The 18,334-nt window shown below is 37.4% G+C and overlaps 1 protein-coding gene across 1 annotated transcript in view; it reads left to right on the top strand.

Moving 5' to 3' along the window:
• Positions 1-18,334, top strand: part of UFL1 (UFM1 specific ligase 1) — a 61,352-nt gene that overhangs the window by 9,938 nt on the left and 33,080 nt on the right. Inside the window, exons 4-6 of the mRNA XM_060115163.1 lie at positions 7,922-8,019; positions 8,544-8,658; positions 10,750-10,880. Coding sequence (XP_059971146.1) covers positions 7,922-8,019; positions 8,544-8,658; positions 10,750-10,880 — 344 coding nt within the window. The remainder of the gene's footprint in view (positions 1-7,921; positions 8,020-8,543; positions 8,659-10,749; positions 10,881-18,334) is intronic.

Here is an 18,334-nt window from a genome sequence, read left to right as displayed (position 1 = left end):
CCTGTCATCTCCTTGTGGCTCCTTCTTTGTCTTTGGATTTGGAATATCCTTTTTGATAGGTTCCAGTCTTTTTTGTTGATAGTCGTTCAGCAGTTGGTTGTGATTTTGGTGTTTTCTTGAGAGGAGGTGAGCTCACATCCTTCAGCTCCACCGCCTTGTTTCCCTACCTTCCAAAAATGAGCAGAACTGATGTCGTTAGGTTAGAGGACCTTGGTCCTTGTCTTTTTTGGAGAAAGAATTCCACCGTAAAGCAGGCACAGAGTTTATCGGAAGCACAGTATGTACAAAGAGAACGAAGAAGCAATTTATTTAGAGCAAAGCAGAAATACACACACAGAGAAGAGTGTGGACGTTCTCCCTGATGAGGAACACACCAGAGAGGGGATTTAAATCACTTATATGGAGGCAGTTTGTCCAGGCCTTTGTTTTCCTTTGGCCAGTCATCTGACTTCGTTTCCCACCTCTGACCAGACCCAGGGCCCTTCCTGATATGCATGTGCGTCTTTTTGCCAAGGTGGATTCCAGCACAGAGGCCTATGGAAGATTGACAGCACCTTTTATGGGGCAGCACCCCTTCCTTTGTGACCCCCAAGGAGTCTTTCTGCACATGTGCAGTCAGGGAGGTTTCCTTGACCTCAGGAGTGATAGATGCAGTCATCTTATCTAATTACTTCAGCAGAGCTCAGCTCCTGCCATTAACTTTGTCGTTGAAGTGTCTAGGGCATACAAACCTCCAATTACTCTGCCCGACAAACTCTAGCTGTTCAGCCCAGGGGCCTGTCTACCTTCTACCTCAAATCCCCCCGAGAGACGTGAACCCCAAGAAATCTTTATTGGGAGGATGAACAGCAACAATCTTTCCTCTATAGATTCTTCAGGCTGGCAAGGGGCCCATAGATCCTACCTACTTGGGGTCATGGAGCCCTCACCAGGTCTCATTAAGGTGCCCCAGGGTGACTTCTGTTATTATTCTGCCAAGATCTGTTTCAAGGAATGGTTGGAATCTCTGGATCACCATCATCTTGTCTGGGAAACTGTTGCATCCTGGAGAGAACAAACTGAACAAGTAGATTAAAAGAAGGCAAGGGCCAAAGATCAGTAAAAGAATTATTGTAACCAGAGGCCCAAGCAGGAGTAAGAACCAGGTTACATTTGGTAACAGTTTTGATACGGGTCCAGATAGAGTCAGTACTTGGCTTATCCTGTCCAAAGGATGGAACCATTTGGCCTGGTCATATATTTTTGATGTCCTTTTCTATTAACCCAGTGTGATTGTTGTAGGTGTTACAGCCCCAGTTAGAAGCAGTTGGAGGATTGACAACCTGAACATTAATAGACAAAACAGATCTCATTTTTTTTTTCCAGGAGAATAAGCCTGAGATCCAATATGGACCTGGTGCTTTGGGGAGACTTGTAGCCACGTAGCCAGTTGTCTAGTTTTATCTAAGTAGGTTTTAACATTTGATGTGGTATTAACACATAAATAACAGGAGCTATTGATCACTACACATGTCTCTTCTTTCTGTTAATGTATGATCTAAAGCAGTTCTATTATTTAAAAATGTAGTAGTTACAAAAGGAGACCTTGAAAACGTAAGGTTGTAGCTACCAGCTGTCAGCTGGTATTGTCCTGAGAACGGCTGGTGGCGTCAAGTTTGACACAGCTCATAAAACTTAAGTTCTCAGCAATACAAAGTCTTTTCTGAAATCACGCCCATAGTGTTACCTAGTATTACCTTGGATGGCTGAACTACAGCTCCTTCATTTTGACTTTTAATTGTAATTTTTCCCTTAATAGCCAAAGCAGATGTCACCATTAATGATTTTAGTGTTTTTCTAGGTATGAGAAGAGGCAAGAATTTGGGATCAAAAAAATCCTTCCCTGAAATCTAACTGTCAGAAGGCCTGTTCTGTCACTTTTTCCCAGAGCACAGAGTGCCTCATTTCTGATTTCCATCCCGAACTCTTTTCATGGGATGTTGAAGGTCAGCAGCTGAAGCAGCTCATGATTTAATCCTTGTAGAGGTAGATGGCGAGTGCCAGTTTCCAGTTGGCAGGGCGCTTTATAATCATAAATTTGAACGTGGTTTGGGTGGCATTTTATGACCATTTTGTACCATGGCGCTAGGAATGTTCATTCCCAGGTCTGGTGAAGATTTTGCTGACAGGCCACTCACTGTGCTATTTATTACTGGACCAGGTCTTGTTATCAGTAGCCAAAAGTCTCTGGACCACCTGTCTTACTAGTCTCTTATGATCTAGGAAAATATTCCCTCTTGTTGCTTCCGCCCATATCTAGAGTTACACTGTTAACAGTCATTGATTTCATATGAGACTATATATCATCATTTTATCAGAGATCAGTCACACATTTGGTAATGTAAGAAATAACAATTTTGTAAAACAGGCAATAAAAAATAATATAGCTAGCAGTATTAGTAAGGTCAGAAGTAAGGGTTTAAGTCAAGAACTTACATTAGGTGCAGCCTAGTATATCCCCAAGTTGTCTGTCTTAGTCTGTTTTGTACCACTTTGTATCTTTAAGGGAAATTATTTACATTGGCATTGTCCATAAGACATTCAGCCTAATTTCCTAATGTTACTAGGCTGGTTATCCTTAGTATAGTCTAATTGTTCCTTTAAACTTAAATGATCATAGCCTGGTGTTAATCTCCGGGTTATAGATCATGAAGTATGTGATCTTTATCCAAAGGTTGATTATGAAGTTAGGCTTCAGAAAGAAACTTAGAATGTCCCTTTAATAATTTAATTAGGGCTTCCCTGGTGGCGCAGTGGTTGAGAGTCCACCTGCCGATGCAGGGGACACGGGTTCGTGCCCCGGTCTGGGAAGATCCCACATGGCGCGGAGCGGCTGGGCCCGTGAGCCATGGCCGCTGAGCCTGCACGTCCGGAGCCTGTGCTCCACAACGGGAGAGGCCACAGCAGTGAGAGGCCCGCGTACCACAAAAAAAAAAAAAAAAAAAAAAAATTTAATTAAATTTTGTAAAAATATAATGTTAACAGCAAGGAACTATCTGGGAAGTGAGTCTTAGTAGACACAGGCCTTAATTAACAAAACTAGAATTTAATATTTAGTGAAACATAATTCTTTTTCTAAAATTGCCCTCATTTCCACCAAACACAGCCAAGACCAATTTGTTTTCAAAATAAGTTTGGTCCATTGACCACATAGGCTCCTCCATACTGACTCTGGTTTAACTCCTCAGAAGGAGTCTCAGACTAAATTCCCAAAAGGCCTCTCAAGGCCAAGAAAGCCATGCCAAAGGCCTGCCATCAGATTTTGCTTAGGTGGATTTCTGTCTTCTAGAGGTCCCTAAAGTATTTTGAGATTACTGTACATGTCAGGAGGCAGGCTTTTTTATTTACCTGATAAGGCTCTTCATAACCCAAGGGTCTCCAGTTTCTGGAGGGACCAGGCAAAGAGAAAAGTGTTTTAATTTTATCCTCAGGTGTAAATTACCAAATTGTTGTAAGCCATAAGTAGCTTGAGGAGAAGGGCTTTTCTGTATCTGAAAAACAAAGATTAGAAGTTGGTAATATGTCAAAGTCATAAAAATTAATCATATTTACCAGTTCATTTAATCCCATGTAATTAATTTTTGTTCTGTTTGAGTCCACTTTTTCCATTAGTTTTGTTGACCTTGCCTGATGATTGAGGATGATAGTTACAGTGATAATTTCAAGAAGTTTGTGTTAAGGCTTATATGATTTGTCTAGTGAAGTGGGTGCCTCGATCACTGGAGGTTGAAGAAGGTATGCCCCAAGTGGAAAACACATTTTTTAACCATTTTCTTTTCATTGTGAGGGCATCAGCCCTGCAGCCAGGGAAGGCTTTAACCCATCAAGTAAAAATGGAGTTTGCCAGGGAGCTGAGAAAAGCCAGGTGGCCATTTTGGATTTCCCATAGCCCTGACTGTTTAATTTACAGCTATTGTTTACCCATTTTAAGTTCCCTGATTTAGGAATAGACCATTGCCATGTTACAAGGACATCAGGATGGCAGAGCCTGACAATCAGACTTTGTGTCTTTGTGTCTTTGTAGAAGCAGAGTGAACTTTATCTACATGTGTCATGATCTTTACAGATTCTGTCATTGTTACCTTTTATTTGACAATATGTCTCCTGTAATTTAATCTGTTAAATAATCTCAGTTAGTGTAATATTTTTCTGAGATGCCTCAGGGGCCCTCTGAAGTGCCTTGAAGTTAGCTGGAGGTCAGAAGAACTTTAATTAGAATTTGACACTTGGGAAGTTTGTTAAAAAATATCACAAAAAATATCGAAAAGTTTTAAAACAGTCAAATAGAATCATAGATCATTGTGAAATAATAACTTATTTACTCATCCAAAGTAACAAAAGATTTCAAAAGCAAATACAAATCACCTAAAGACAGAAATTCACACAGTGTGTTATCAAAAGCAGCATTCCAAGAAAACTTTGTTCTCTTAACAGAGAGAGAAAACTAAATTCCAGTCTTTGTATCTTCTATCACCGACAACATATATTCTACTTGCTTCACACATTGAAATGCTTCCCTTATCATTTTAGTAACTTTAATTACATATTATACTTGTTAACCCTTAAAAACCTTAACCTCTAGTGAAAACCAAGAAGAAAGCAATTGTGAACTGTTTGTCGTATTGGCATTTCCTGATTAGCAAACTTAATATATTCCATAACCCCTAAAAACATGCATTTTCCCAAAGCACAATTTCTTTTTTCAATGTAATACAAGGCATGTGTCTGATAAACCCAAACATCTTTAGTTTCCCTCTTGCGAGAAGACAAAAGTAGGCGAATTTAGATTCGTTCAGCGATCAATATTCCAGTATTTTATCTTAAAAATGATTTAGATGTTTAATGACTTTTTATCATTTGACTTGATTTAGCAAAACTAAAGTCTCAAGGTACCAAAAATCTGGAAAAACTAAAACATAATTATTCCCACAGTGTTTACTCAAAAGCTTTTATCCCATACCAAGTTAATTCTCTTGTTGACAAATGTAACAGATACAGTGTGAACTTAATGACTTTCAGTAAACCTAGGTACAACAAAGGTATTATACTTAATATTGATGACTCTAGAGACATGTCTGTATTAATAAACTTAAACTAACTTTAATATCAGATATCAGTTCAATACTGAATATTTCCCAGATCATGTGAACCTGAAATTTGTTTAGCTTAGTTTCTCTTGTATATAGAATTGTTTGATTATAAGCACTTACTTTTCTTTCAGCCAGTTATATAGAGTTCATTTACGAATTAGCCTCAGCAATATTATCCGCAGACAGAGACACATACTGAGATATACATAAATCCAGACAGACAGAGATCTCACAGTTTCTGCTTGAGGTTTAAAATGCCTCTTTGCTTTTTTTTCCCCTTGGCTTGAAGTTCTACTAATTAACCCAAGGCTGAAGTCTCAGGCAAAGCGGGCTGTGTTTGTCTCTCAAGGTACATGATAAGAGTCAACTTCAGTCTTTCTCCTAGGCATATTTTTGTTCTCTCAGGGTCAGAATTCTGAAAAAAAGTATTTTAACAAGCTAGCTTTCTCTAATTGCATATGCAGAAAGAACCAGTTTTGCAATTTCAAAAGGGTTTTATCGTAACCAGTTTTTTCTGGAGTCTAAAGAGTATTGTGGCCATACAGTGTCAAAAATATCATCTTTTTCTATATTCATAGTTTCATAGCTAGAATTTAGACCAAAGAGTGCTCAAATTGGCCCTAATGACAGAGGCAGACTGGCTGATACATTGTTGTCCCAGGGATACCTTCCATAGTGTTTATGACTAAAAGTGGACAGAAAGAACGAAAAGAACTTAGTGCCTTGAGAGCGTTTCTGAGGGGTGTTTTTTTTGGTTTAGAAGGAGATCCTCCCGTGTTGAATAACCTGCAACTGAGAACAGTGCTCCTGGAAATGAAGTCCAGCATCCTGGAAACATTACTCGGAGGCACCTGGAGGAGATTCAGAGTGTCCTCTGAATGTCTTTCGATCTTAATGCTGATGGGCTTCGGAGCATCCTCTACTCCCCCACTGATTTCTAACCAGACATCTCTGGTCAGCTTTGGTTCCTTGCACAGGGTGCCCTCCCTTCTTACCTGGGGTGGACATTTGAACCAGTGCAGAGCAGTTGCCGGTTTTCCCTTAAGCTTTATAGACATCAGATCTCCCCTATGTCCTATAACAAGATTTCCTACTGGGATGTACTCCTTGGGATTGAGCATTTGTAAAATTTATGACATTATCTGCTGGGAATTGGCCAGCCCAATAGGCTGTCCATAGCTGTGTAAGGGTTGCCAAAGCTTGAGGGGTGGGGGGGTCCGAGAGGTAAAAGGAGGAACTCTTGGAAGAATTGGAGTTGGGAAACATAATTATTTTCCAAAGTCATATGCCCTGGTGTTTTTTGTAACAAAGATAAGACCTCAGGGAGCCTGTGCACTCAGCCTGAAAAAGACAGCATTGGCAGTTTAGAAATAAAAAACAAAAGATCTTCTCCCAGGAGGGTGTGAAAATATGTAGTGAAAAACAGACCCTATGTGCAAGAAAAGTAGGAAAGAAAGGTGCAGGCCAAAGGAGAAGGTAAGGAAGATAGTGCAAGCAGAGGTCTCTAGCCATAGTTGAGAAAGACCTGCAAGTTACCTTGGAAGCAATCCAAGTCATGGCGCCAGATGACGTCAGCAGGTGAGAGGACCTTGGTCCTTGTCTTCTTGGGAGAAAGAATTCCACAAAAAGACATTGTAAAGCAGGCACAAGATTTATTGGAAGCACAGTATGTGCAAAGAGAACAAAGAACCAGTTTATTTAGAGCAAAGCAAAAATACACACCCAGAGAAGAGTGCAGGCATCCTCCCTAATGAGGGGCACACCAGAGAGGTGATTTAAATCACTTATATGGAGGCAGTTTTTCCAGGTGTTTGTTTTTCTCTGGCCAGTCATCTTGCTTCATTTCCAACCTCTGACCAGACCCAGGGCGCTTCTCCACATGCGTGTGCATCTTTTTGCCAAGATGGATTCCAGCGCAGCAGCCTATGGGACATTGACAGCACCTATTATGGGGTAGCACGCCTCCCTTTTTGACCCCCGAGGAGTCTTTCTGCACATGTGCAGTCAGAGAGGTCTCCTTGACCTCAGGAGTGATAGATGTGGTCATCTTATCTCTTTAATCTGGCAGAGCTCAGCTCCTGCCATTAGCTTTGTCCTTGAAGTGTCTAGGGAACACAGAGCTCCAATTTACTCTGCCTGACAAACTCTAGCTGTTCAGCCCAGGGGCCCATCTACATCTACCTCCTACCTCAGAACCACCAGCCAGGATCTGCTGAGAAGCCTTGTTCACGAAGCCAACAGTAGGTTTGGCTGACGTCTTAGCAAGCCTGAGAACCACAGCAGGGGCTGAGATGCATGGGCCAGCTTGATCCCCTGAATTCTGGCCTGCAGAGCTTCTCCTGAGCGAGAGAGCCAGGGCTGGGTTGATCCTTGGGCCAAGTGGCTGCCTGTGGGGCGGCGGTCTGGCGACTCCTCCGAGGCAATGGGCGGTTTGGGTCGCAGACTCACCAACTCACTGTGTGATCTCTGGCGAGTTGGGACTTGCCTGTTGTGCCCCACCAGACTCCCCAGACTACAGGAGGGACTCTGGAGGAGAAAAGACCCCTGAAATGGTGTAACTTCTTATTACGAACTTTCTTAGCAAGTGAAAATGTACTTGTTCAGAAATGAAAGTAAATAAGCAACAAGCCTCTAATTTTTTATTTGAGACTTTTTATAATATTTCGTATCAATTTAAAATTCACCTAAGGATAATTTTTTTAAAGTAAGTTTTTTTTTAAAGTTCTAAATATGTAATTTCAAACTTAAACAGTATGAACTTATCACTAATAGAATTTGTACTTATTTTCCAGGCGATTAATGTGGATCTGACTCATATTGAAAATAGAATTGGTGACATTGTTAAATCAGAAAAACATGTTCAGCTAGTGTTGGGACAACTGATAGATGAGTATGTACGATATTTAAGAACACTTTTTTGGTTTTTTTGTAAGTAAATTTATACTTAAATTTAGAACAGTTGTGGCCACTTCAGCATTTTGTTTAGAACTCTTTTAGTGCTGATTTTCATTGTAAGGATCATTGTACTTAAAAAGTAAGTGCTTAATTGTTTGGAGTACTTGGAAATAATATAAACTTTTATTTTTTTCTATTGTTTTAAAGCAACACAAAACATAATTTTTTCATCTTTCCTGTATGAGTTTAACTCTGAAAGCAGAATTGTTCCAAAAATATTAATGAAAATGATTACAGAATTTTAATTGTTGAAAACAATTTCAGCATTTATTATTTGATTAACCTTACATTTAGTTACATTGATAAGAAAATTTTCAGAATATGAGTAATGAATGGTGTTTACCTAAACATATTCATTACTTTTGGGGAATACCTTATTGCAACAGGAATTAAACATAATAGATAGAGGAAAATTATTATTCCTAATTGGGTTTTTCCTTTTTTTTTTTTAACTATTAGGAACTATTTGGATCGGTTAGCAGAAGAGGTAAACGATAAATTACAGGAAAGTGGTCAGGTAACCATATCCGAACTGTGTAAAACCTATGATCTTCCCGGAAACTTTCTGACACAGGTATTTTTTTCTTAATACTATAATATGTCTTTTCAGATAAATAAAAGAATTTTAATGGGAGGGAAGAAACTATACCTTCTTACCATTAATTGATTTTTTGCAAGTGTTTGACTACTGATGTTCTAGCAATATATTTAGGGAATACTTATACATTGATGGCTCTGATGCGATTGTTTAGAAGTGATTGTAATCTTCCTGAACCCAGAGACACCCTAAACTTAAGTAGACTTAAGTTCTAGGCCTGCTTTGATGCAGTAGCAGGTTTACCATAAGCATATAGGCTTATTTAATGTTCTGATAACAACTGTACAGAAACTTTAACCAGTATCATCAGTTCTGATTGCCTAGTTATATTTTAAGAAATAACTGATGAAGACTATAATTTAGAAGGGGTGCTACTGGCATCTTGTGTGGTAAAGGTCAAGGCTGATGCTAAACATCCTGCAGTGCACAGAACATCCCTTCCCAACAAAGAATTTTCTTGCCCAAAATGTAAGTAGTACCAACATCTTTTGATGTCACCTTTTTTCCTCCTCTAAACTGTCAGTGTGACAGGAAGAAGAACCAAGGAATCACTTATATTCTCTTTAATTTTTGGTACTTGTGTCAATACTCAAATCAGATATTTAGATTTATAGTGTAATAACAATGCTACCTGAAAATAGAGGCTAGTTCCCTGTTTGTTGTTTCTTTTTTCTTAAAATGGTTTGACATTTTAGGATTATAGAAGTCCATTTGGTACCGTGGAAAGTGCACGGGCTTTGGAGTTAAACAGACCTTGATTTGAATTCTGTCTATGCCACTGCTTAGTTATTCAGTGTCAGGAAAATTATTTCATGTCTTTTGTGCTTCCAGTTACATATCTGAAAATGGGAATAATTGTCTCTTTCATAGATCTCAGTGAGGTTATATTCATGATATATCTACTGAAATGGCTAGCACAGTGGAAGTACTCAATAAATGATGGTTTTGTTTTGTATTTACTGCAACAAATAAGGGAAAAGCCAAATCCCTTTTTAGGTATACTTTAACTTACCAAACCATAATTGCATGAGATTAATTTATAATACAACAGATTTACTCACTCATTTTAGCTGAGTGATTTCTCCTAATTGCATCTAAAATACCATTTAGGGCACAGATCTGTTTTACAAAGCATTTCAGGAGCCTAAGCTTCTGAGCAAATGTATGTAAATCACAGAAGATAAAATCGGCAAATATATGTAAATCACAGAAGGTAAAAAAAAAATGTTTAGACACTTAAATAAAAGTATCAGAACAAATTCAAATGATTTCTTATAAAATTGTGCTACTGATACATTTTAGAAATATATATAGTTTCTTAATATTTTTCAGTTTTAATTTTTCTCAGTATCACAGGCAGTATTCTAAAAGCTCATTAAGAAGTTGTTTGGAAAGCATTTTTCTGTACCATAAAAGTATCAGCCAAGCTGACTTGAGTAGATTTAACTTGTCCTGGGAAGGCAAATATGTCCAGGCTTATTTTATATGTACCTGATCCCAGTCATAGTGTAGCTGTGGACAAATACTGTCTTGAGATTACCAAGAAATCAGGTTGTCTGTCAGTATAGATTCTGGACACAGTTTGTTAATATTTGCATCACAGAAGATAACTTTTCAGGTCTTATGTTTCCCTAGGTCGCAGAATCTTGGAATAACATTTATTTCTCTCTGTTAGTGTTAGAAGCTCCATATAGGATCCTCTCCAAGACCCATGTATATGTCTTGGCTGTCTGTGTGTCAGACTGCCTGTATCTAGAAAATTGGTTAATCAATCTCTTTTATTTTACCATAGAAATAGGCCTTATTTTAGCACGTAGCTGAGCCTTTTAACATTCAGCTATTTGATTCATTCGATTCTTGTCTCTGCCATAAGATTACGAAGTTTCCTAGATCCTAAGTCTTCATTTTACCTTATATATCTTGTTAATTCATGCTTGCTGAAATTATTCAATCATATGATTAATACAGCATCAGCATGCAACATGACTCTCGTAAGACTGTACGAATGTAAATGTGTAATTTTGTTCTTTCAAATTAATAAGAATTTTCATCCATCTTTACCCTCAGGCGCTAACTCAGCGACTAGGTAGAATTATTAACGGACACATTGATCTTGATAACAGAGGAGTAATATTTACTGAAGCTTTTGTAGCTAGACATAAAGCACGCATCCGTGGGTTGTTCAGTGCTATTACCCGGTAAGCATATTTTAAATTATATTTTTACGTTTGTTTGATTATTGTTTGCTTTTTTTTTTTTTAAAGCTGAATTTCATTCAGGCCCCTAGTTTATTAAATAGACAGAGGGCAGCTTCTGTGAAATAGGAATGGGGATTCCAGAGCCCTAGAACGTGGCAACACTCTCTCCAACGCACATCTCCTTTACTCGCCTACCTTCACCATCCTTATGACCCCAGATGTACTTCTGCAGAACACCCAGATCATATATAAAGTCACCCTGGGATCGTGGAAAGAGTATGCAGTCAGAAGTCCTTGGGTCATATCCCTATCACATAGTAACCTTGTGACCTTGAGTAGATAAGTCAGTCAGTCACCTAACTTCTTTGGGCCGCAGACGGGGCTGGATGACTTTAGAACTTTTTTTTTTACTAAATAACATTCTAGAATTCTAATGAATAACAATTTTACTTTCAAAATCACTTGAACTTAATGTTGGGGGCCTGTGTAACAAACTCCATTGTGGAATTAAGAAAACCTACATTCTCAATTCTCTCTTTTCTCCTGTGTCATTTAGTTTATCTCAGTGGTTTTTGGGTCCCACCAGCATTTAAATGTCCAGATTTCTCCATTTTAAAACAATCAAACCTCTCTCAACCCCATATTCCACTCCCTTTACCATCTTGTTTATTCCTTTCCTTAACGTGAACCTTCTCGAATTGATGTCTACAGTTACTATCTCAGTTTTCTTACCTTCAGTCACTTCTCAACTCACCCATCTGGCTTCTACAACTTACATAGCAATGATGTCAGTATCATTAAATCTAATGGGTATTTCCTGTCCTTGTTTTACTTTATAGCACCATTTAACCCCAATTACAGCTTCCTTCTTGAAATGTTCTTATCTCTCTCTCTCTTTTTTTTTTTTTTTTTTTCCTTAACACTATACTTTCGTGGTTTCTTTTTACCTCTTTTGGCTGTACCTTATTAGGCTGTACCTTTTCTGGCTCTTCCTCCTTTCACGAGCCTTGAAAGTTTTATTTCAGGCCATCTTTTCTTCTCAGTCCTGTACTGTCTGCCTAGGTGCTTTTACCTTTCTTCTAAGTTTCAGACTCATACTATCTGTACAGTGTTTTATTGCAGTGTTTTATTACAAGTGCCTCAAATTCAGCATATTTAGAATAACTCACTACTGTCCCACTTTCCACCTCTTCTGAATTTATTCTTCCATTACCAGTAAATATCATCAGGTTGGTTTTGCCAGAAAACTGGGAGTCCTCCTTTATGCCATCCTTTCTCTTACCTCCCTTTCCATAACACAACATCTTTTGAATTCATATTTTAAATATTTACGTAATCTTTACTTCTCTGACATCACCATTCTTACCACTTCAGTCCGTTTTTTACCTAGACTGTTCCAGGAGCTTTCTAACAAGTCCCCCTTCTTCTACGCTTATTACCTTTCAGGACATTTTTTCGTGGCAGCCACAGTGATTTCTTTTTGTTATTCAACAAATCAAAAGCACGCATTGAACACCTAATACATTCAGGGCCCCGGTGGAACAAAAGACTAAAAGGATAGAAGAGAGAACTTGCAATCTAATGCAGCAGTTTTCTTTCTCTCTTTCTTCCTTTTTTTATCTCACACTTACAGAAAAGTTGCTAGAGAACCTTTCTGTTTTTTAATTCTGTCCCATTTGAGAGAAAGTGGCTGACATGATGTCCCATAATCACACTTTAGTCTGTATTTCCTACAAACAAGAGCAACGTCCTATAGAACTACAATACAAACATCAAAATCAGAAAATTGACCGTGATCCATTACTACCATCCAGTCCTTGGATCCCATTCATGTTTTACCAGTTGTTCCAATAGTATTCTTTATACAAAAAGGATCCAGTTCAGAATCACATAGTGCATTTAATTGTCATGTTTCCTTAGTCACTTTCAATCTGGAACACTTACCTTACTTTCATGACCTTGACACTTAAAGATCACAGGCCAGTTATTTCATAGAATATTCAATCTTTCCTTTCGGCTACTTTGTCATACTTATATTCAGGTTATGCATCTTTGGCAGGAATATCACAAAAGTGATTATATGTTCTTGTCATTGAACCCTATCAGGTGGCATACAATTTAGATTTTTCCAGTTACTGATGAGGTGCACTGTGACTTCTTAATAAGGAGATATCTGCTAGGCTTCTCATAAAGATTCTTGTTTCCCTTTACAATTAAGTATTTATGTGGAGGGCAGTTTGAGATCATGTGAGTTACCCTGTTTTTCATCAAATTTTCAGTTCATTCATTTATTAAATCACTGTAGATTTATGGTTTTCTATATTATTCATTGGATTATAATCTATTGTTAACATTATTTAGATTTTCAAGTTGGCTCTGATTTAGCTAGTGGAAAGCCCTTCAAGCTGGCTTCTGTGTCCTTTTGACGTGTCCCCATCATTCTCCCAACACTTCTTTTCTTTCTGGCGCAACAAGAAGTTCCAGGTTCAGTTCATACTTTACCTGTCCCAACCTTGGAATCAGCAATTTCTCCAAGGAGCCCTGGTTCCTTTTAGTAGAGTATAGTATTTAGAAACCAAGATCTGGACACTAGATTGTTTATTGCTGTTTGGTTGTTCCTGCTCCCAAGCCCTCTCAGCAGACAAGCGAAGGTATACACGTTAGACAATTGTATACACCCCCCTGTATATCTATATTTTTGTATCTTTGTGTATCAGGAACCATGAGTTCACACTGATACCTCCAACACTCTAAGTCTTGTTCCAGTTTTCTCCTTTTCCATAACTGTAACTCCCTTCTCTGTCCATGAGAAACCTAACTCCCATTATCCTTACTGTATTTACTTATTTGATTAATTCCCCTTTATGTGACTGATCTCCCATTTTCTGCTACAGCTCTCTTCCCTATGTGGATGTCTGCTTTACATAGGCTCTGACAGATTCCACCAGATCACCCTTCTAACACAAGAACAGTAGTTTTTTCCAGGAGAGGAACTGAGAAGCTGAGTGATAGGAATGGAGGGGGACTCCGTTTTGTAACTTTTTTGTACCCTGAACTTTATCACTTAGTCAAAAAAACAACAACAAAAAAAACTAAAAGTGTATTTTTCCTATTAACAAATATTTATCCTTTTTCTTTGACTAGTTATTGTGGTGAGTGTAGTTATCATCTGGTTCAGCAAATAATATTTTCCCAACTCATAGTAGCCCTGAGTTTCTCTGTATGGAGGTCTTATCAAACCATGAGAGCAAAAACAAATTTTGAACCACAAAAGATGTTGCTAGGCTGTGTGGCTTCTAGATAGTTCCATTTAAGGTAATGTATCTTCATATTTGCCTCTTAAATACAAGGAACCAACTCACTTTTCTGGTCTAACTTCAGAGAGAAGACCTGCATATCTGATTGAAAAGGGTTTATGTTTATTGTTACTATAGGTAGCCAGAAAGAAGAGCACGAAGTAATTAGTGAGAAGAATGAGATATATAGGTATACTAAGCTACATTGTATTCCAGATTGAAATAATACAGCAGCTAAGTTTCATTGTACAAAAAAAGCTAGAAATTTTGTGCAATCCAATTAAACTTTTATTGAACATCCACAGTAAGTTATGCACCCAACAATTTTAAGATAAAAGTTCTTCAAGGTGCCCTCTGCATTTTTGTAGGAATGTGTTCAGGTAGAAAGGAACAGAAAACAAAAAACATGAGAAGGTTGTAATAAGATAAACAGAGGAGAGCAAACTTCACATAATTGGACCTAATTGGTCTGGGGGGGCTCTAGATAATTCAACTGAAAATTTTAGGTAAAAATAATTTAATACAAACCAAATTGATCTATATAGGAACTTGGTAAAAATAATAGTTTAGTCAAAAATCGGTTTTAAGTATTAATTCATATTTTGACAACTGTTTCTGCTCTCCCAGGTTTGTCATAGGGAAAATTTATAACATTTTAAATAATCAACAAGAGAGAATCAAGTAGTTGGAATAACTTAAAAGTCTTTTAGTTATATGCATAAGAATAAAAACACAGACTAAACCTAAACCAGAGGATTGGTATAATTGGCTTAAAATGAATAAGGATGAAAAAATTGGAGTCAGAAAAAAGTCTAGACCTTTTTTTTCAATAGTTTCCTTTACTTAAAAGAAATTATAATTATTAGAAAAGCATTCACAGGGATCTATCCAAAAGAAATGAAAACATATCTCTGCGCAAAGGCATGAAACAAATCTTCATGGCAGCATTATTCATAATAGCCCCAAACTGGAAATAATCCCGATGTCCATCAACTGATAAATGGATACAAACAACAAAATATGGTATATCCGTACACCAGAATGCTATTCAGCAATAAAATGGAGTGAATACTGATCTGTGCTTTATTATGCATGAACCTCAAAGACATGCTAAGCAAAAGAAGCTGGACACAAAAGACCACATACTGATTCCATTTATAAGAAATCTCTAGAAAAGCACATTTGTAGAGGCAGAAAGCAGATCAGTGGTTCTCTAGGTCTACGGGTGGCAATAGGAATTAACTGCAAACATCTAGGAAGGAACTTTTTGGGTGATGGAAACCTTCTAAAACTGGATTGTGGTGTTGGTTGCTCAGTTCTATTAATTTATTGAGATTGTTGAATTGTATACTTAGAATTGGTTAGATTTATATGTAAATTTTGTATATCTCATTAAAGCTGTTCAAAAAAAAAGAAATGTATAATCATTACAGAAAATACTGATAAGCAAAAGAGAGAAATTAAAGTGGATTTCTCCCAGTCATACACCCTAACTGGAATACAGCATTCAGTTTCCTTTCAGTATGTACATGATCTCATTTTTCTTCAGAAATGGAATCATATAACATTCACTGACTTCCCAGGTGAGGAGAGCCTTGCAGACAGAAAAAATAGAATGAACAAGAAATTAACATACAATAAAGGGCAAGACAGATAGTCAAGAGTCACCAAATTTGAGGTGGAATTTTGGTGGGAAAGTAAATTGATCCCAGAATGGGAAGACAGATCAATTACCTGGTATTTCAGTAGCATAATTCTGCTTAACGTTGTAAAATTTGGTGCAGTTTTTTTTTTTTTTTAGTTGATTTACAGTGTTGTGTTGGTTTTTGGTGTTCAGCAAGCAATTCAGTTATACATATATATGTGTATATATATTTTTCTTTATGTTCTTTTCCATTATACTTTATTACAGGATACTGAATATAGTTCCCTGTGCTATACAGTAGGGCCTTCTTGTTTATCCATTTTATATATAATAGTTTGTATCTGCTAATTCCAAACTTCTGATTTATCCCTCCCCCACCCCTTTTCCCCTTTGATAACCATAAGTTTGTTTTCTGTGTCTGAGTCTGTTTCTGTTTTGTAAATAAGATCATTTGTATAATAGTTTAGATTCCATATGTAAGTGATGTCATATGGCATTTGTCTTTCTCTGACTTCACTTTGTATAATAATCTCTAGGTCCATCCATGTTGCTGCAAATGGCAACATTTAATTCTTTTTTATGGCTGAGTAATATTCTATTGTGTGTGTGTATATATATCACATCTTCTTTATCCATTCATCTGTTGATGGACCCTTAGGTTGCTTTCACATCTTGGCTATTATTAATAGTGCTGCTATGAACATTGGGGGTGTGTGTATCTTTTCAAATTAGAGTTTTTGTCTTTTCTGGATATATGCCCAGGAGTGAGATTGCTGGATCAAAAGGTAGCTCTATTTTTAGTTTTTTAAGGAACCTCCATACTGTTTTCCACAGTGGCTGGACCAATTTACATTCCCACCAACAGTGTAGGAGGGTTCCCTTTTCTCCACACCCTTTACAGCATTTATTATTTGTAGACTTTTTGATGATGGCTATTCTGACCCATGTGAGGTGATACCTCATTGTAGTTTTGATTTGCATTCCTCTGATTAGTGATGTTGAGCATCTTTTTGTGTACCTATTGGCCATCTTTATGTCTTCTTTGGAAAAATGTCTATTTAGGTCTTCTGCCCATTTTTGATTGGGTTGTTTGTTTTTTTTTTTTAATTGAGCTATATAAACTGTATATTTTGGAAATAGCTCCTTGTTGGTCGCATTGTTTGCAGACATTTTCTCCCAGTACGTAGGTTGTCTTTTCATTTTGTTTATGGTTTCCTTTGCTGTGCCAAAGCTTATCAGTTTGAGTTGGTCCCATTTGGTTATTTTTGCTTTTATTTCTGTTGCCTTGGGAGGCTGATCTAAGAAAACATTGCTACAATTTATGTCAGAGAATGGTTTGCCAATGTTCTCTTCTAGGTGTTTTACTGTGTCATGTCTTACACTTAAGTCTTTAAGCCATTTTAGAGTTCATTTTTGTGTATGGTGTGAGGGAGTGTTCTACCTTCATTGATTTACATGTGGCTGTCCAGCTTTCCCAGCACCACTTGCTGAAGAGTCTGTCTTTTCCCCATTGTATATTCTTGCCTCCTTTGTCGAAGATTAATTGACCATGGGGGTATGTGGGTTTATTTCTGGGCTCTCTTTGTTTTCTATTATTGTTTTGGCCGTGTGGCTTGCAGGATCTTAGTTCCCTGACTGAGGATTGAACCTGTGCCCTTGCCAGTGAAAGCACAGAGTCCTAACCATTGGACCACCAGGGAATTCCCTGGGCTCTCTTTTCTGTTGCATTGATCCATGTATCTGTTTTTGTGCCAATAACATGCTGTTTTGATTACTGTAGCTTTGTAGTATTGTCTGAAGTCAAGGAGGGTTATGCCTCCTGCTTTGTTCTTTTTCCTCAGGATCACTTTGGCAATTCTGGGTCTTTTATAGTTCCATATAAATTTTAGGATTATTTGTTCTAGTTCTGTGGAAAATGTCATGGGTGATTTGATAGGGATTCCATTAAATCTGTAGATTGCTTTGGGTAGTATTAATATTTTAAAAATATTAATTCTTCCAATCCAAAAGCATGAGATATCTTTCCATTTCTTTGAATCATCTTCAGTTTCCTTTGTTAATGTTTTGTAGTTCTTAGCATATAAGTCTTTCACCTCCTTGATGAGGTTTATTCCTAAGTATTTCTTTTTTTGATGCAGTTTTTAAAGGGAATTTTTTTTACTTTCCCTTTCTGATATTTCATTGTTAGTATAAAGAAATACAACAGATTTCTGTATGTTAATCTTGTATTCTGCTACCTTGCTGAATTCATTTATCAGTTCTAGTAGTTTTTGTGTGGCGTCTTTAGGATTTTCTGTATATGGTATTATGTCATCTGCTTATAATGATAATTTTATCTCTTCCCTTCCAATTTGTGTACCTTTTATTGCTTTTTATTGTCTGATTGCTGTGGCTAGGACTTCTGATACTGTGTTGAACAGAAGTGGTGACAGTGGGCATCCTTGTAGTAAATTTCAGTGGGAAGGTGTTCAGCTTTTCACTGTTGAGTATTATGTTGGCTGTGGGTTTGTCAT

The sequence above is a fragment of the Mesoplodon densirostris genome, chromosome 12 (assembly GCF_025265405.1).
Source record: "Mesoplodon densirostris isolate mMesDen1 chromosome 12, mMesDen1 primary haplotype, whole genome shotgun sequence".
Taxonomy (NCBI): Eukaryota; Metazoa; Chordata; class Mammalia; order Artiodactyla; family Ziphiidae; genus Mesoplodon; species Mesoplodon densirostris.
Note: the sequence above shows the minus strand (reverse complement) of the source record. Positions and strands in the feature narration are given on the sequence as shown.